The sequence below is a fragment of the Pavona decussata genome, unplaced genomic scaffold, assembly GCF_977016875.1.
Source record: "Pavona decussata unplaced genomic scaffold, jaPavDecu1.1 SCAFFOLD_175, whole genome shotgun sequence".
Lineage (NCBI taxonomy): Eukaryota > Metazoa > Cnidaria > Anthozoa > Scleractinia > Agariciidae > Pavona > Pavona decussata.
The window spans coordinates 4,692,520-4,713,462 of NW_028145586.1; the positions used below are offsets into that span (position 1 = coordinate 4,692,520).

A 20,943-nucleotide genomic window follows, 5' to 3' on the forward strand; every position below is an offset into this window, starting at 1 on the left:
GGCTCTTAGATATCAGGATAGGTATCCATGAAAGTCTCGTGAGAAAGCTTCAAAATTGAGATGTAAAAAAAAGTGAAAATACAAATTACCCTCAAATTCTACTACAAGAAAATAGGCAATGAATTAACAAAAGCAATTATAAATTTATTTTAAAATACAAGCGGATCAAGCTTGCATGATCAAACATTTTCTTTTTCTCCAGTAGCCTGTTGTTAATAGCAACACACAGTACCTTTATTTTCCGCCAGAAATTTGAGATTGGTGACTCTCCTAACTATATTTATGTTATAAAATTGCTACCTAATCTTGAAGACTCGCCTTCAGCTCGTTGAGCCGTAATAATTAATGTATTAGATTATTGTTTTTAAAGTTAAATTAAGGTCTCCAGCAGCTCTGATGATAATTGCTATCTGTTATTGTTATTATTATTTTATTTTAATATGTGGCGGCGTAAACAAAAGTTCCATTTTAGCAGTGAGCTTTTGGTTTACTACAGGAAGACGATTGTCTGCATTATGGTATTTTGACCAACACATTGAAAACATTTGCATTTCAACATAATGATTTCCTCATTAATTTTCATGTTAACCCATACAGTGGTCTCTCTGTGTTTAGTAACCTATACAGGCTTCCAAAAGTGTCTTTTTCCATCTATGGACTCAATTTAACTGCCTTAAGTATTTTATGTAGGGGTTTCGTTATAGTTGCAGGTTCCAAGCTTTTACGTTGGTATAATTAATAGTTTTTTAACCCTGTCTAGACCTAGCGGTTCCTGAATCTCCGCGGGACTTTGAACCTGACTAACTTTTTCAATATTTAAGCAAACGGCCTGACATTTCAGGACTCTTTCGGAAATTTATCTGAGAAGAATTTCGTGCCATTGGTTACTGTTCATTGACTTTGATGTTGTCGTGACAACCAATTTTTGACAAGCGTATTTTCAGAAATGGAAAATTACTTTTCTTTCTACTTACAGTAACTTTTATTTTTTTAGCCCATATTAGTGTTCCTTTATTGGTTTTGATTACTTTTCGTTCAATATCGGCGCTTTCCTAAAGTTTTGGGGAAATCCAGCAATCAAATATGGCGGATCCAAGATGGCCTCCATTTGACAATCATGATCTCATGACAACGTCACATGACGTCATAACTTCTCGTTGCGGACCTCAAAGAAAAGATCTTTGGACGTATTATTTATCCTCCAAAGCTCGTCGCCGTAGCTTTCATACTTGTGAAATTGTGGAATCTGAAGCTGAGAAAAGGCAATGTCATTAACACGTGCTATGATGGCAAGTCTTTAGAAATCAAAATCGCTTATTTCGCCAACTCTAAGAAGCAAGAAGGAAGAAAAAGCATCCAAAATACGGATGCCCAGAGAGGAGCCCCATATGAGGAAGAACTGTTCGCCCGACTTCCATCAACAAAAACAGCTTATTCGATTATACTAAGTAATAGCTACTCAATACCAACGGCTGAGAGAAGGATTTTAAATTACGGCACCATCCGAAATGTCTATATGCTTCCATTTCAAATTTTGAAAGAACCAAAATTAATTTTCTTTCAATTTAAAATTACGCATAACATTTTACCTACGCAATCCAACTTGTTCCGTGCTGGGATAAAAGACACTGACATATGCCCCCTATGCAATTCCGAATGCCAGTCTTTAACCGTTTCACTGCCAAATTTCTTGGACTCTCTGGACAATTATCTCGATGTCGATTAGCAAAACGGATTTGGCTGTCCTATAAGAAGATCTCCTTTGAAATTTTCGCTCCCCTGCAATAACAAGGACTCAAGTTTTTTTTGTGACGTCACCTATTTGAACCGTTGTTGTCTTGCTCGCGAGCACAAACACATTCTAATCGGTAAGTTGTCGGTTTATAAGTGTACTTTCGGGCCATTTTCCACTGCAGAAGCTCCCAGGCTGGCATCATAAAGCTGGAATGGAGAGTAGAGGCAATCCTCTGAAAGAATCCAGAGGTGAGAGATGATTTCATAGCGACTGGGACGCCAAAAGTGTTCGTATCGAGTCATGGTGGCTCACGAGTGAAGTTGGCTCTCTGGCCGTTCTGTGGGTGGATTCTCGGACCTACCAAGGCAATTTGGGCGAGATTTGACTTGCAAAGAAAACGATGTGTGCGATATTTTGCCAGTAGGACCGGGTGGCTCGACACTTACAAAAATACTACTGAATTAAGATGGCGGGACCTCCATTTCGTCGTTGTATCGAAATCACCCAGAATGCAACTCGGACGGCAAAGGGGAAATCACGGGCTTTGAAAAGTGGCTCGAATCAAATGGCTGATGTTCGAACAGCTGTACGCGTGAGAGGCAAAATTGGAGATAAATGCTTAGTCATGAGATTAAGGTTCGCTGTCATGAAGGAATTTTGGTTTTTAAAATGAGATTTTGAATTACAAAATTGGAAGCAAAGATGTGTGTTTTTCAGCTTTCCTCGATGCCGCAGAAAACGGGCATTTTTGGTTTTGCTTGAAAATAAATGTTGATATGGAACGGCAAACGGAAGATAAACTCAGTTTATTTGCTCTTAAAGCCTAAAACACTTACTAACTAACACTATTAGTAGACCATAATAACCAGATTTCTGGATTTGAGAACGTGGCCAATGTTGAAAGTGGTAGCCTCTAAAACGGCGAGATTAGTCGCCTTTAGCGGTGAAAGGGTTAGGCCACATGCTGTTTACATGTCATGTGTCCTCGACCTTTTGGAATAAGTTTAGACTCTGGTGGCGAGAAAGCTTTCAAGAAAAAATAACTTTATCCGAGGGCGTGATCCTTTATAGCTGGCATAAAAAATCAAAAACCTGGCTTGTCCTCAACTACTCTCTCATTATTGCTAAATACCACATTTTCACTACAAGTGTATGCAATGGCAACTTAAACTTTGAAGGTTTTCTTTTACGTCTGAAAAACAAACTAACTATTCTGCAAACAATTGCTGCGAAAAATAACAACTTAAAGCAATTTATGGAAACGTGGGCCCCTATGCTATAAGACTACTAGGATATGTGTACTTTTGTCCGTCCTCACGTTTTTAGTTGTGTTTTATTCGTTTGTTTCTTTTTTTTGCTAAAGAAAAGAATTGTATAACACAAGAAAAGGGAAAGGAAAAAATAAACAAATAAATGAATAGGAAAAAAATCTCTAAATAATTTTGTAAGTAGTAGATAGCTTTTGATAACAGATGTTAGCTGTATACAAAGTTCATTGAAAGTCAAGTATTCTTAGCAAAGTATTGTAAGCCGTGTAGTTCTAGTAGTGTAATTTACTTCTTTATAAATGTATTACTGCTTAATAATAATAATAATAATAATAATAATAATAATAAAAACTCCAGGCATCTTGTAAAACGGTGCAACTAAAGTTACTTAATATAACTTACTGGAAAATTACTCAGGTGAATTAGACACAAGATAAGACAGTACTAATTTAGGACATTATTTTCAAATGGTTTGCTTATTTATTTAAACATTTAACTGAGCTACAATGACAGTTTTTCATTATCCTCTCTGCCCGTAGGAAGTAAAGGCTTATAATTGGTGCAACGGTGAGGGCAAAAAATCACCTTTCCAGCATGGAAATGCTTGTCTTACTTTTTGTGCTGTTTTGGAGTGAGAACGGCATCATTGCCAGCCAAGGTGAGTTCATATTGTTTCTCTTTCTGCTGGCAATTTGTCTGTACATGTACACGTCCTTGAGTTACAATCCATATCTTCAAAGCATAAAATATCTATTCCATGCTGTTCATGGACTGGTACAACGAAAATCTACCAGGGATCTAGGAAATATGAATTCTGCAACTACCTAGACACGCTGATCAGAATCTTTTCCGTGATAACTATTGTAGGGAAGATGAGCAACACGTCCTTAACAACGTCAATTCTGGCTTGCGAAGGTTACCACATTTTACATTGCCTTCACTTCTCTCCCCTCCCTCCCCTGTTTCAAAATTGGGTGTCAGTGGTGACGTTTTATACATTTAATTGTCCACAAAGGATCCAACGATGAACCGTAAGTGGGAAAAACGGCAAACAAAGACGGAAATTAAGTCACTTGGGCCATCAATAGAAACTTACCGTTAAGGGAGTTCCGTCAAACCATCCCAACAAAAAATGATAACCATTCCAGTTTCATTTCAAAAATAACAATGTAAGTCACTTAATCTTTCATAACACTGTAATGCCACTTAGGTGAGATATTAATCGGATATTTACAGAAGCCATGACTGGACTATTTGCTCCCGATTTCTTGTGCGTGATCCTTTGTAAATATAGTCAGTGGAATGTTTTCAGCATGTCAACTGCAATTAGTTAAGGACAGTGCCTACTAATACAGAGGTACTTTTGCGTGGTTTATGGCTATGCGGAAAAAGAAGATCTCAGCAAGGGCTCTGTAAAATAAAAAGCACTATATGGCATTTTTTTTTTTTTCAAATTGAAGCTTTATTATCACTGAAAAATGCACGGTAACCCCCAATTTTCTTTTTGGATACCAAGAGCACTTGCTAAGGTCTGCTTTTTCCGCAAAGGTTTAAACCAAGCAAAAATATCCTTGTATTAGTATGCATCACCCATAGGAAACTTGATTATCTCGAAATGCGCAGAACGTATGCGCAGTAACAAAAGTAGTCACCAACACATGATCGTTACAGTCATATGCTCCACAAATGACATACACTGCACGAAAAATTGGATTTGCTCTTTTTTTGATCCGTATCAAAGATGAGGTCAAATATAATAACATTTTTGACAACACCTTTGATGCGCATCAAATATGTGACGCCTTTGCATATACCTTTGACTCGAATCAAAAGTGAGTTCAAATGTATTAACAACTTTGACCCTACCTTTGACGCACGTCAAATTGAAATCAAACAACTTTGACTCCACCTATGACGCGCATCAAAGGTGGATCAAATATATCATATCTTTGATTCGAAACAAATTTGACTCCACCGTGAATCAAATGCGGCCTTTGTCACCTGTGATTCGAATCAAAGGTAATCAAAGACGGCCTTTGACAGTCTTTGACCACACATTTGATGTGCGCAAAGGCGTTTTTTCGTGCAGTGATACGTCCTGCATAATTTGGGATCAGTGAAGTCGAAAGCGTCCAGTGGGCTTCTTGATGAATAAAAACAGATGGTAAATTCTGAGTTTCGTCGTGTGACAAATAACATTACGGACCTTTAGCACCGACACCCAGGACGCGAACGTCACCGACCGGAAGTTGAGAAAATGAACTTTGATGCTACTACGCATGCTCAATCGTGCAGAACTCGTCGTCCACACCTCGTTCAGGACGCCGTTTGCCGCCATTTGGCGTACAGTGTTGAACGAAGGTATGTTTTATATTTTTACTAACTTTTGCTGACTTATTTTGGGGATTTTTTCAATCTAAAGTGTCGGTTAGTGGACAAGATAGATACCGTGAGTTATTTGATCGGACCGTGAAGAAATAATCTTGATTTTTTACTTTCTTTTCACCTGCAGGAAGAGCTTTGAGCTTCACAACTGTGATTGCGGATGATGATACAAAGAGTACAGGGTTCGTACATAAACCTTATAGGTGTTTTTTGACATATACGTCGCCTGCTTTCATCTACATTTCATTATGCCTTTGAAAATTTCAATTTGTCCGTTTAAATTTGCGGTTACGGATCGATTTAAGGTCATTCTGAATCGTTTAATGGCTCACTAAGTTGTTATTGATACTGAAAAAAGCCCCTAAATTGTCGTAGAGGGCAATTTTTATATTCAAAGATTGCCAAAACGTGTAACACGTTTTGCCCTGTTTTAATTTTAGCCGGAGGAAAAAAATTAACAAAACTTTATTTATAAATTACAGCGCTGAAAACTTAGTTTATATACTTCAGGCCTTAAGATTAAATTAATTTTACTTGCAATACAGCTTAAATCATATGAACACTGATTGTAAAAATAATTCGTTACTTAATGAAAATTTGTATTTATTTTCAGAAATTATGCCATGAAATGGTCAGAAGAGCACGATCTTATGCTTTGCAGAGAAGTCCTTGTCTTGGGGGTGTCTGTTTACAAAATATTGTTTATTATTATTTTTATTTTAGCCCCAAGTTTTTTAAGGGGAGCATGTTGGATGTTAGCAAATATGTTAGCTTTGTTATTTTAGCTTAAAATATCAACAATTTTTACACCTTACTCAGTGTCATTGTCCTTATTTTCTATTTTAATGTGTTTATTTTCATTTTTCTGGTTAGTCAAAGGGGGGGGGGGGGGGGGGGTTAGCCACCCAATCCATTCCCCCCTGGGGATCATGATCTGCCCCTAAATGTCCCTTCCCTTCTCCCAAGATTTTTTTTTTTTTTTAAGAGGGGGTGAGGTACTTTCTGCCCACCCTCAGTATAAAAAAAGCATAGGCTAATAAGGGTTAAAGGACCAGTCTTTGTAGAAGAGGGTAGGCTATGGGATTTCTCATTTGTTCCTGCAATGTGTTATGTCCCCTTCCCTAAATTCTACATTTTATGCCCCATTACATTTGTTGTTTTTCCAGAAAAATAAAGCTGTGTCATCAAAATAAATTCAGCTATTTTACTTTATTGAAAGTATTGCTCCAGAGTGGAGGGCTCAATACCAAAGTAATCGCTGGTGCTATTACCATAAAGGCATGTTATGGCATTACGAAGTAGTGCGCACACAGCATACATTTTGCCGACACTGCTTAGGCCGATCTTCAAATTCTTTTTAAAGTCAAGAAATTTAAAAGAATTAATGGCATCACCGAAAAGCCATTCCACTGAAATTCTTGACGCGCTCATGGCTTCGTTGTAATCTTGCATCATGGGTGCAAGTGGGACTTGACGAAACGGGGTTTGAAGATGCACACGGAGAGGGTACGCCTAATCTCCATATATACACATGGGTTGATCGCTGGAGAAAAGGCATACTGTTGAAGGTCACGCAATAGTCCAGAATCTGCCAACATCCCAGCGTCGTGTTTAAGCCCCTCAAAAACGAAGAAAAAAAAGGAGGTGAGAATAGAAATTGTTTGGGAAGTTTGTATAACTTGTTAAGTAATTTGTAACATCTTGTTATCGATTTGTGTTTAATGAAGTTCATTTTTATTACTATTAAAAAGAAAATCAAATTAAAAACTCACCAACCGGTCCATATAAGTTTCCGATGAGTCCATTTGGTAGGGACAGGGATTGGAATTTCAGGGCATGGACCCTTTTATGTCCATTATAAACACTTCTCTGATGTTCACCAGGTCTTGAAATTGGTCGCACTGTCCCATCGACGAAACCAAAACAATTGTCGAGGGGGGCGCCTTTTCCTGATATGGCATCTGCATAACGTTGTAAAGCCCCAGGATTCAGGAGATCTTGATTCCATTGAGTTAGAAGGTGGCCGTGAACTTCAAAGATATAGTCCATGGCATCATTTGTGATCAAACTTATGACAGAAACTGGTCGGCCAAATCGCGGAATCATATCACTGAGTCGGCATGGATAAGCAACTCGTTTGAGAAGCATACATAAGCCTTCTATGTCATCGCAAATACTCCTCTGCTCGCATTTAAACACCAGTGGTAGTTGAAGTGCTGCAACAAGGCGAGGGAGGTCTTGCTTCTCGACACGAAACTATTCTTTGCATTCGGCGGAGTTCATAGAATCCAGATCGAATCGTTCGTAGTTTTCATGAGGGAAGTCTAGATTTTTTGAACTGAAAGTATCGTAAAGCAATAAATATTCTTCATCTGAAACAATGTTGTCGGCGTAGAGAAGTATGAGCAGCTCACGAAATTCCTTAAAGGACATTTTCTCTGTCGACTTCAACTGGAAGAGACTCGTCCTCGTAGCCGTAGCCGGCGCGGTCTGCTAAATGTTTATGTTTCCCGCCGTGAACGACCGTCTCGTTCCAGGACCCACTCGGTTAAACAAGACCTCGTCCACGTTCTCGGCGTCGGTGCTAAAGGTCCCCATTGATTCACCTATTGCTTCTGACAGGTAGACGATGTTTCAATATCATAGAATTTTCTTTCACTTATTATCTCACTATTTGTTTCATCGTGTCCAAGTCGTAAGTAAGGTGTTTATTGAACTACTTTTGCTTGGAATAGAATGTGGTTCAGTGGTAAACAATTCACTTTCAAGCCCTGGATATCCAAACAACTACCCGAAGAATATGAATTGCAGTTATTCGGTTCCAATTCCAGAGGGCATGGCGCTGGTAATTAACTTTGACGACTTTAACCTGGTGTATCACCCGACTTGTAGGTAAGTAAATGCACAGCTTTTTACGTGAGAAGCACTGCTGTACTGCTGCATTTGTCAATTAATATAGGCATGTCATTGGAACTGAAGCTACTGTATCGTATGTATGTATGTATGTATGTATGTATGTATGTATGTATGTATGTATGTATGTATGTATGTATGTATGTATTTACGTATGTGTGTATGTATGTATTATTTGTATGTGTGTGTATGTATGTATGTATGCATGCATGCATGCATGCATGCATGCATGTATGTATGTATGTATGTATGTATGTATGTATGTATGTATGTATGTATGTATGTATGTATGTATGTATGTATGTATGTATGTATGTATGTATGTATGTATGTATGTATGTATGTATGTATGTATGTATGTATGTATGTATGTATGTACGTATGTATGTGTACACAGCTGTTACCGTGATATTAGCTATACAGCTTATTTACCTCTGATACCCGAATCAATCTTAAGGGTATCTACAAACTTCAAATTTATGTATCAATATAAATCTGGCTTACTTCCCTATAGCTTCAATAACATGTTTTGGTGACACGCCAAGTGCATTCCTATGGCACTTCACATTTACCACAATGCAGGACTAATATAAGAAAGTTCTCCATTTGTTTCCAAGGTCCTAATTTTTTTTAACTCTCTTGAAATTCGAAATGCAACAAGTACCGCCTCCTTTTGTAGTAAGCTGAAAGCATTCCTCTCATCATAAATATTCATTTATATATTTATTAATTTATTTATCTCTGCTTTTCACTTTCATTTTTTTTAAAGCCTAACTATGATTAATATGACTATGTAATATATTTTAAGATTTGCTGTAGCTCTGCCATTGAGTTTGGTCCCGTGTGTAACTATGAAAACACTTTGTTCTTATTACTTAACTGAGGAAGCCCATTCCTTATAAGCCCGGTGGCTTCCCTTCGGCTTCCTCGCCGTTAGCTTTTTTGCATTTGTACAACTTATGGCAAAAACAATAAACTGAAACTCAAACTGAATTGCTCAATATTTTTGACCAATAGTGGTAGGTGTATAAAATGTTTGAGATCTTAATGTCATTACCAGGAGTTAAGCGAATTGTCGTTCATCAAGGACCGAAACTTTAAAAGACACAAACCTTAACTGAAACATATGTTTATGTTTCAATTTGAATTTCAACTAAATCGTAGTTTGTTAAACATATAATGAATGAAATAATGAGGCAATCTTTGTGATAAGGTATTTTCTAAAACGTGGTTCGCAGGCAACTTGGCGACCTCGGGACGAAAATTAATCAACAACTACAACCGGTGTTCACGAGCAAGAAGATCGCTGATCATCTTAGAGTCACAGAAGAAAAGCCTCCCCTGATCAACTAGCAGAGTGTAGTATATGAATTCACATGTGATTTAATGACTTGGGGCCACCTCCATCAACGCGTTGAGGAACATAAACATTCTGTGATCGGAAAAGATCTCAGGAACGCGCATGGTTGAACACCTTACAACTTAATTAAGAACTTTAAAGTCATAAAGAAATGCCTTGACAAATTTGAATGTTTGGTCTATGAAATGCTGTGAATCAAGAGCAAAAGACCGAAACTGAACACGCAAGCGGATTCCATTCGCGCGAAACTCTTTACCTGAATGCTTTCATGCTAATTTATTTTCTCATTTTCAATACCTATAAATATGCCTTTCCGTTATTTCCATTTTACTCATTTGACAATGACGATATGAAGTCGTCGAAACGTGATGCTGTTTTTAAATTACTATCGTTAATTTTCTTGATAAAATGATTTAGGAAACTATATTCTAATATTTAAAACTACCTTCTTTATCGCTAGTTTATATTGCTTCCTCACTACAATTTAACAACTGATTAATGAGTCAGCGTGTTTCATCGAGATATGAAGCACGCGGGAAGTTTGGAGAGCTCGAAAGGTGCTCTTGAGCTTCTTGAGTGTTCTCCAAACTTCCAAAGTGCTTCATATCTCGATGAACGCACAGCTGACTCATGAACCAATTGTTTTATAACATTTTCAACACGGTAGTTTAACACGTTGATTCTAGATTGACCAGAGGTTTACCAAGCATTCACCCAATGTGCAAAGTGGTAAAAAGACAACTTACCGGGTAAAAAAAGCAACACCCCTTTGGTCTAAAATAGTTGACGTTTCTAATTATCGAGTAAAATACACTGGTTGCCATTTAAAAACTTTCCAAAAAAAAAAAAAACTTCAAAATTTGACGCTCGCGTTGCAAAGGGAGAATTCAGTTTCCGCTCACGAGGACGTGTTTGTTTACGCAAGATTTTCACAGTTGTCACGTTCTTTCGATGAAAACAGAAAGAAAATAGACAACTGAAGCTTTCCTAAATAAAAAAATTTATTCAGATAAGTCTTTGTTTAAAGATGCAAAGGCGTACAATTCTTAATCCGAGACGATAAACGCGCAAGCAATTTGAAGGAACTGCAAGTCCATTCATAAAGTGAATTTATCGAAGCGTGGGGAGCACGGCTTTTTAAAATTTCGCCAAAAAACTGTTAGTTATACGAAGAATCGGTCAATTAGAAAAGTATATGAGTACAAATTCACAATCAAACCTGTGACTTCTTGTGAACTGGATTCCCACAAGTATTCGAACATTATCAAGAAAGTCCGTGATCTGAGATGTCCGCTTGCTCTCGGCTAGATAAAAGGACAATTTGTTCCTGAAGCACAATTTCTTCGCCGTTAATTATGGTATTTCCGCTGTTGAAACTGTCGAGTATCCCTTAGCAGTTTTTCTTTTAGTTTATCGTTTCGAAACGGTGTGTTTTCCCTCTGAGAAAAGCGAAATTGGCGTCTGAAAATTAATACTTTTGGGAAACACGATGACACGGGCCCGGTTTGTTCTTTTTTTTTCCTTTTTTTTTTTTTTTTTTTTTTGGAAGTCAAAAACTCCAATCCCAAAGAAAAAGGAGGCAGATCTCCCTCATCAGCTGGTTCGCTTGTTGCCATCTGTAGTTAAACTTTTTGCTGAAGTTTTCCCCCATTTTTGAATGCATTTGTTTGCTGACGTCATCAGCGTGCACAATGGGAATATTAAGCACGCGCGCACAATTGAATTTGATTGCACGAATTTACTAGCTATACTATAAACGTCCTCTGGACCATAGACGAACCTGTCTATGGGGTGCAACAATCACCCCTGTGACACCATTTCACTATCGCTACCTCTTTATACAACAATTCTGTTTGCATATCCTATAAGGCTGACTATTTTTCTTTGTAGATGGAGCTATTTGAAGATCACTAATGAGAAGAAACAATCACTTGGTGTGTATTGTGGTGAGAGGACTGGAGAGAAGATTTCTGTGACAGGGGGCAAGGCTGTGCTAACATTCTTCTCAGACCATGCTCTTCAAAAGAAAGGATTTCAATTGTCTTTTACCAGTGGTCCACCAGGTGAAAACGGATAACTGAAAATGTCATCATCCTAAAATTACAAATTAAATATTAAAAAGTAAATAAGTAAAGATCAGTACCCACCCGACCTTATATGTATTTCGAATATTTGTTAGTTTACAACAAGGCAATAATTGCGCAGATAGATGAGTATACTATAGTCCTGTAACACTCGCCTACGGAGTTGTTGTTGTTGTCGTTTTCGTTTAGTCTAACAGTAGTGTAACAAATACAATAGATACCACCTGCAGATGGCACAAGCTAATCACGGAGATAAGTCAATTTGAAATAATTAAAAGCTTGTCGTAATTAATTATAGAAATCAATTAAAGAAAAAAGGAGGATTTATTTTAGAGTCACCCTGCGAGCAGAGACTACCTTGATTCCCGAAGGGAAGAGAAAGAGAGGTTCTTGTAGGAAGCGTGTCAAGTCCTAAAGTCGCCGTAGTCTAGACTGTTGGCCAAGTCACTCTGGTTTTCTGTCGGTAAACCGGTTTCGAAGTGCACGCTTTATTCTATTCTTGAACCGAATTTCAAAATGTGAACCAACTGTACTAACAAAAAATGATTTCGTTGAATCCGTGCTTCACGTAACTCCGCTCCAGCACCCCCCCCCCCCCCCCCCCTGTTTTGAAAGAAGAAGCAACAACTTCTTGCCGGAACAATGGACTCAGTGGAAGATCGAAATACACCAACCACAGCCAACCTCCGTGATACAGTTGTTGCCACGTAATCATTTGACCTCATCGCCTAAAGAAGACTAGCAGTAAGCAGTCGAAAGGTGGCGATCTACATCGCAAGTGACTTCACCGCGAGATAAACGATAATACACTTTATTATTAATTCTCATTTATTTTATCTCGTTTTTTGTAAATGCTCTGTTTCATTTTTTATTTTATTTTTTATTTTTGCTGTTATGGAGTGCCGCTAAATTATACCTGTATTATTTTGTTTTCGTTTTTGTTTTTTAGTTTCACCAAAGGTGTTGTTACCAGCTACTGTTGTGCGAGCGGTACCAGGCCTCACACTACTGTGCTCAGCTTCAGGGTCTCTTCCCATACACATAGCGGTGATAAGGAACTCAACAACTCTGGTAAATACAACTTCCAACACTGCAAGCTTCCAAGTAACTGAAGAAGGAAACTTTACATGCCGAACCACTAGCAAGTATGGAAGTGATGAGAAAAAGTTCGATGTTAATTTCATCGGTGAGTAACCCAAAATGTTTCATTTTGAATGGTTCTGAGCATCTTCCACTCTTAAAATGTTGGCACCATTAATAATGATAATAAAAATAATAATAATTATAATAAAAATAATAATAATAATAATAATAATAATAGTAATAATAATAATAATAATAATAATAATAATAATAATAATAATAATAATAATAACAAAGTACGGGCCATTACGCTGGGAGCTCGAGCAGAGATATCCTGAATATCGAGTGAGACAGTTCAATGATATTGTGGATGTACTCAGAGGTTATTTAAGAGATGTCAGGAAGGCACTTAAAGAGCTAGTGGGAGATAAAAGCGACACAATAGCTCTGCAGATACAGAAATCAGTTATCACAAGCTCACTCAACATTGCCAGGCTCTTTAAGCTTTTGAAATAATGGACATTAGGCGTTTTATTATACTTTTATTTTTATTTTTTTTTTAAGTGTTTTGATCGCGATGAACAGAACCTTTAGTATTTAGATTGAGGATTTTATGGATGATAAATAGTTTTAGAATTTATTTACTAGGATTTTTATGATTAGAAGTTCGGAGTTTAATTGTATGGAACGATGTTTGTCAAATCATTTTGAAAATATATCTATGTGAAAACTCCTTTTCAAAAGTATAGTCAAATACATAACGCTAATTAAATTTAAGCTTTAATTCTAGTCGAATTCGAACAGAGTAGGCCGATTTCAAGTAACTTTTAAGCACAAAAATTTGGGCAAAGTAAAGGCTGGTTTTCACTAGGACATAAGCATAAGCATAAAGAAAAGCAAATGAAAACGCTTCCTACATAAGCATAATGACAGACGCATGCGCTGAAAACCATTTCTTGACAGAATTCTCGACACCAGCTCCCCTCGATGTTTAGCAAGATGCTTGAGTTGCAAGTGTTCTTATGTCCAAGTGAAAACCAGGCTTAAGCCTTGAGACTTGAGGAAAAGTAGGAAAGAGAGGGAGCTGGGTACCAGGAAAAATGATAACGGAGACAACCGAAACCTGCTTGTAGTCCCGGTAGTCAAGTTCCAGAAATTATTTGATTAAATACAAATTACATAAATTCTCCGATTTTCTCAGAAGGAAGCGTTGTGAGTCCAAGCTCGACACTTGGCATCGTAAATGTTTTTAAAATAACTATATATTTTTTGGCCGTTAAAGGGCCACTGTCATGGCGATTGTACTGTGTTTTGGTCAAAACTGCTCAAATATCTGAATTTGGTTTGTAAAATGAAATTGCTGTTACAACACCGGAAAGAAAATATTGAGGTTTTTCTCGTAGGAAGAACAGCATATAATTAGTTTTTAGTACCTCGTCCAAAATACACAGGAAGAACTTGAGAAAGTTGGCCAAGTTTTTCAACTTGCAATCCTAGCTATCCACAGCTAAGTATAATTAATAGTAGTTTCTGAACACTTCTTGTTTTAACGATTCCATTAAAACACATATGTTTTGTGGCTTTTCATAATGACACTAAAATTAGGTGAAGAGTGCCTCTTTTAATATTACCTGTATTTCGGCGGTATTTTGAGCGCTCTTCAAAGGTGGTTTTAACAGGATGCCTGCCAGAATCACAAAATTAATATATTTGGAAGTGTTTAGAAGTGGACAATAAACAAGAATAGTTGTTCGGAGTGTTCGAAAAGTTTGACTTCAAATGAAGTTTGTCGGTGCTTCGTTCCCTCACCTTATTTTGAACTCTTTTAGTTGACCAGAAAACTGCACTTTCACCACATTTTGAAATTTTCACAAATGTCTCAACATAAAAAGGTCTCTGGAACTCGAAAGCATGATTTTGAGAAGAGTTCACCAAAATATTTGTTTACCAGTATCTACCTCGTTCCCAAGGGCCTCTCTTTTCCCTTCAAGAAAGGGTCCTGGTTTGGGCTGGTCACGTGACTGCACACGACAAACCACTTCCCAGAAGGGGTACCCTCGATCTACTGTCTTGTTGGCAAGAGCCTAACAGAGATTTTCAAGCGGACGCGAAAGCAAGAGAAAGGCGAGAGATTTGGCGCAGCTTCATGTGGTCTGGAATATTCGTATATTAAGAACTCAAAAATTTGTTGAATTTCAAATGGTCAAAGAATCAGAGGTTGATAACTATTTTCACATCATGAATCGGAGTATTTATCCACAGTAGAACTGTTTTCAGGAAGTCCAGCAGAAATACCACTTAGTCAAACTTAACAGTGGGAATAGGTACGTCTTTTGCTCTGTAAAATGAAATTTAGTTCACACATTATTCTTAGTAACAGCATTACAATCTATCACCAAAATACATTGATCTTGTTAATTTAATTCGTAAAGCGCAATAATGAATACGCATTTGGTCACCGATTTCCTATGACAAAGGAAATTGCTTTACGATGACAATAAAAAAAATCGGCTGAGCTCAATTTCTTACACTTAATTACTACTTAAAGTTAGGAACGTAGGCAATAAAATAACATAAGAATTAGCTTTCAATTATATTCACGTGCGGCTTGTCTCAATTCAGTCCGTCGGTATTTTTGAACAATCATAATTTAGTCCAATACCTCGCCTGCTTACATTCTAGTGCCAAAAGATTCCTGGTGTTTCATTCAGGAATACTAAAACGATCTTCTTTCTCACTTCACTACATTTCTAGCTAGCTAGCCAGCCAGCGATACTTCCTCTCTAATCGTCTTGCATGTTTGGGTTTTGATTCAAGCGTCTGCCATCGTCTGTCGGCCTCGCTCTGCAGTCCCAAAATGACAGTTTTTAAGAAAATTCTTATCGATTAAAAACACTCTACCTGGAACATCTTCCAGGTCTCAAGTGCGTGATGGGTGTAAAAATGCTTGGTTTTAAAACCGGTTGTTGTCACAAACTTCGCAGCTGGCTTCTCAGGCCTTTTTGACAAAGTGACAACTGTATACTTTACTACACCCCCCTAACGACAGATAATTTTGTCAAGTACTACGTGACCAGCCGCAACCAGGGTCCTTTCTCGGTTAAGGAAGAGAGAGAACCCTGGGAACGAGGTTGTACCAATATCGCCATGTACATTAGGTTTTCCTTTATCGACTAAGTATTTGGTAGGGAAAAATAATAAACTCGTTCCTTTTTTGACTTATCTCCGCCATTAAACCAGTGGATGAAAATAAATAATTCAAAGTTCATAAAACGTTGACAAACCCGCTTATAGGAAAATTAAAAAAATATATACAATTTTCCTGCACCTTTTAGGGTCTTTTAAATGTTTTACTTTCCGTTGGAAAATTTATCATTTGTTAAATATCGCCAACAGTCAGAATTTTTAATAATACCAACAACAACAACAGCAACAACAAAACAAACACCTTGCGTGTGTGTTTACTTGTTTGATAGCCACATGAAAGAACAAATAAGAATATTTGTCGAATAATCTTCATTTAGTTTTTAAGTACTTTCTCTCTTTCGTCAGCATGCCCCAAGCCTTGGGTTTGTTTTCCCTGGCGGCACGATCGTACCTTGATAGAGGTCTCGTGTGCAGAGAAGCAACTAACGTCAGTCCCAGGATCATTGCCGGCCGATGCTAACGTGCTGTAAGCACCATCTTTCTAGTAATAAAACAAAGAGCGCACAATCATGGTGAAAAGCAAAAACGAATAAGGGATATGTTCAAACCGTATACGTTTCTATCTCTGCGCCCATTGGCTAAGAATGATATTCCATAAAACTGTTTCAAAAAAGTCCACTTTTTCACGGATTAGTAGGCCGGTAATTACGGAGTTTATGATTACAGAGTGCAGACCACATTAATTTTTTTTCATGACTATTACTACTTATAACATTCCCACAAATTAAAAATTAATAAATACATGACCAGCCATTTAAGCCGATTACATTTACCGCTCACCTCCGGAACAAAAAAAAGTTTATATTTTGTTAAAAATATCTATCTTTGGCACCCTACTTCATGTCTATATCGTAATGGATATGGTCCGTACCGCGTTGGCCCCTGGGCCTTACCTTATTCTTATGTTATTCAAATCTTTGTTATTTTCTCCTTTTCCATCCCTTTCTTTTTTTTATAATTATGTGTCTCTACTTTTTCGCACTAAATAGAAAGACATGCATAATTTTGCTAGGTCGTCTTGAGCTGTCGCTCCCTGAGGTTGTCAGTTTACTGGGGGTATGCTTCAAAACGAAAAAAAAAAAATTGAATTTCTCCTTTTTTTTACTTACAGAAGCAATTGGAAGATTTTTGGTTAGATCAGATGCAGAATAGCCACGTTACCAAAATTACAGAGAAATTACGATCAAAAGAAAATATTTCCCTTATCGGCAGGATATTCCTTAGAAATATTTTTGGCAACCTTTTATTTTTCAAGAAAAGGGATGAACATATCCTTTTATGCCGATACAATGTACTGAAGGGAATTCGGGAGCTCTGTGCGGGGACGCACTAGTTTGATGAAGATGATATGATGTACAACAAATGAACAAGTCTAGATTTGGCATTTCTTGGCCACATAAATACTGTGGCGGTTTTAATTGAAACTCAAATAAAAGTGAATTGTTTACAATGCCAATGGTGATTAAAATATCATTTTCAGCAAAGGTGGGGCGAAAAGGCGCCCCGCAGCTGGTAGGCGAAAGTACAAAGCATAAATGATAATCCGAAAGATGGCGATAGGGGAGCGGAGGGCGGGAAAATTGTTTTCGCCAGGAGATACACTCGCTGTGATGGTGAAAGCAAGAGGGAATTCTTGCCAATGCGACCAGTCCTTTATACTAGCGGACAAATTAGGCTCTCCCACATGATTGCGATCTTAAGAAACTGTGGGCTCAGGCTAAATTGTCACGTGATGCAAGTGACAGTCAGCTGGCTGGGTTTGATGATGGCAATATACATCAGCTGGTGCCATTCACACATTATCATGACGTTGTAGCCTAAGTTACACAAGAAGCAATTCATAGAAGCAAGAACGGTGTTTCTACGCATGTATGCGTTGTTGGTATGCAAAGGGTTTTCCATTGTAGTTCACATTTCGATATCGTAGACTCCGAAAACTGGTGTAAGCTGCTAGTATTAGTGACACTAGAAAGTTTTGTGTTAGTCTAAGCAAAGAAAGACTTTCTTTTATATACCACACGTTCGACATTCAAATCCTAGCAGTATGCAGGATGTTTGTCCCATGAACCTAGTTTAATGGCCTTAGCTCCCACGAGTCTCCTGTAGCTCAGTGGTAGAGCATCCGAACTAGTAATCGGAAGGTCTTAGTTTCGACTCCTGATAGGAGCACTCGGATCTCTTTTTTCCGAGTATGCCTGCGTCACTTTCTAGAATAATCATCATTCTCATTCATTCACCAGGCTGGAAATATACCATCACATTTCTTTCATAATAAGGACTTAGTTTGAGACTGAGTAGTTGGTACAAGCCTTCAAGAGCTCTATTTCAAAACAAAGCCCACAGTGCAAGTCAGGGGGGTGGTCAGTTTTGAAATTAACCTTTCAGGGCAAACTCTTTTTCGCCAGTAACAAACATACCACCGTATGCCTAGTTACTCTAAAGTGTTGCAGTGTGATGAGAAGGCTTGTCACGTTACTAGTCGACGCCCAAACCCGAATCTAACCCAAAACTAACCCTAACTCAAAGAACTGACCCAAAGGCCAAATCAATGACACTAATTCTGCGATCCCAAATATAACCCTGGGTTGGAGTGAAGGTTAGCAATTTCTGTTTCTTGAAGGTGCGAAATGTCCAGGTCACGTCATTTTAATTGTTTCCTTATAAATAATTTTTTTCTGATAACCTTCGATAAGTTATAGTATTCAATACACAAAATATTAGATATATCTCACATAATAGTTACCATTAGGGTATGATTATCTGTTGATAGGAACTTCACTAACAACCAGCTGAAGGAACTTCCTAAAGGAGTTTTTGATATTAATACCCAGCTGTGGGGGCTGTAAGTATTACTTTTCTTCTTGGTCTCAGAGGAGGGATGCATGCTTTCCCATGATGCATTGCGTTTAAAACTAATATATCGAAATTTTCGTGACGTCATCATTCTGTTCGGATGCTCGCTCAACAAACATCAACATGGCGTCATTTGTGACGGTGAGAGCGAAAACTGCAAATGTGCTGCGGAATTATCGCTTGTTTACGTCTACTGTGTTTCAAAAGAAGACTTTCCAGTTTTTCCCGTCGGATTGGGCTGTGTTGGTCTTATTTGTCGCCAAGTTCATGTCAGTTTCGTGGACAAAATGGAAGAAAGAAGGATATCCCTTATACCATTGTCAAATGGTCGTCGTCGCGTGGAAGAAATGTTTGCTAACGTAAACAAGCCAGTGTTAATTCCAGTGCGCAGTAGCTGTGACTTAAAGGTAAGCATAAGAAAGCTGTCATTTCCTTGATATTTTGTTCTTCGTATCTGCGTTTCACAAAAATATCACGAGTGGAACGATGAAATTGTGACTTTCGTATATGTGCAGTTCACAGATCCAAGAGAACAAGATGGCCCCTTCTATGAATGTGTGCTTCTGTGGGAATTTGACATTATTCCAGCTCCAGCAGCAGCAGTCGTCCGTCCCAAACGCATCACAAGTAATGAAGCTATTTTGGAGACTCTCCCACCAGTGGACCCCGATGCATCGAGCACGTGTAATTGTTTTGATTTCGAACATCGACTTTGTTTGGTAGGTTTTCACCGTCGTGAAGACCAACCAGACGAAAGTGGAGGAGTCGACCCGTTGGGAGATTTGTTGGCTTGTGTTAGTGACAGCGAAAGTAACCCTGAAAGTTATGATGAGGAAGACGAACAATACAAAGAGGAGGAAGTTCCGCAATCGGTGGAATGTTTTCCAGTGGTGGGATCTGATTGGGAAAAGCGTTACCAGGATGGACTGAAGAAATGTTACGACTTCCAGGTCAGAAAACAGAAAGTGCAATTGAGAGTGGAACACGAACCTGACAACATTTCTGATTGCAATGCACTTAAATTTGAGGTACTTTCCGACGGCCAGTGGTTCATCATTGGATACTGCAGAGTTAAAAAAATTCCAAAGTTGAAGAGGGCACTTCATCATTGTGAAGTTGTTTCATTGGAACTTTGTAATTTACGTAGAATTTGGTATCCACCCATATCCGAGTTCAGATTTGCTGCGAGAATTAATATTGTAAAAATAGGTCGGTGGGAAAGAGATGACCCCAACGACCAGCACAATTCCAATAATAGCATATAAAAGTGTGCATGGACTGTTCATGAAGATGATGGCATGACGAAAGATTACTTTTCATCAAAAGTACATTTTCGAGCCACAAATTTTTTGCCAAAGTTTGTCATGGTTTTCTTTTCTTTTTCTTTAATAAGTTGCCAATAGGCCATTTTCATGATGGCGTCATTTTACTACAACTACCAGAATTCACTTCATTTTCCTTTTCAAATTCAAAATTTGTAATCCCAGTGGACAGCAAAGAACAAAAGCTCTAATTAGCTTGAGAGAATAAAAACCATTAGGATTCTGGTAGTTGTAGTGAAATGACGCCATAGTGAAAATGCGCTATTTTTTTTTTTCTGGTGGTGGTGGTGCTGTTGTTAAAAAGTTGTAAAATGAGTTGCACCGGACAGTAAAAGAGAAAAACTCCCTGAAAAGTTGAAGAAAGTAGAACTGAATTTTACTGCATGTGGTGTTAGTATTTTGACTATATGAAGGTACATGGAAAAACTGATGTCACTTCACAAAGATTGAGAAACATTGTGCTATGCAACTTCTCTAGCAACTTGCTGAGTTTGTACCAAGACCAAAAATGATTTTCATTGAAAGTTTAAGGACACTAAATTGTGTAAGGCCATTGTAAATGTTAATAAACCCTAAATTGAGCATATTTGTGCCTTGTGTCATGAGCATACCAGTGCCTATTTGATCCAGGCGAATTCAATAAAAAAATCAATGCAATCAACATAATCAATATTATCAGTTGCTATTAATTCAGTCCTCATCATTGCTTGCTGTTATCGATGTGCCAAATGAA

General features: G+C 37.9%; 1 protein-coding gene and 2 pseudogenes across 2 annotated transcripts; 2 read left to right on the plus strand and 1 right to left on the minus strand.

The window, feature by feature from the left end:
- Positions 1 to 6,094: 6,094 nt before the first annotated feature.
- On the minus strand, positions 6,095 to 7,982 carry LOC146463792 (uncharacterized; annotated as a pseudogene).
- A 242-nt stretch (positions 7,983 to 8,224) lies between these two features.
- Positions 8,225 to 18,881, plus strand: LOC146463793 (uncharacterized). The gene is made up of 5 exons (XM_085084033.1): positions 8,225 to 8,280; positions 11,552 to 11,724; positions 12,695 to 12,931; positions 16,381 to 16,501; positions 18,806 to 18,881. The coding sequence occupies exons 1-5, from the start codon at positions 8,225 to 8,227 to the stop codon at positions 18,879 to 18,881; spliced, it is 663 nt and encodes a 220-aa protein (XP_084940159.1).
- A 28-nt stretch (positions 18,882 to 18,909) lies between these two features.
- On the plus strand, positions 18,910 to 20,383 carry LOC146463794 (uncharacterized; annotated as a pseudogene). Its single transcript, XR_014856860.1, has 2 exons — positions 18,910 to 19,295; positions 19,404 to 20,383. The product of XR_014856860.1 is annotated as an uncharacterized LOC146463794 (transcript).
- Positions 20,384 to 20,943: the final 560 nt, after the last annotated feature.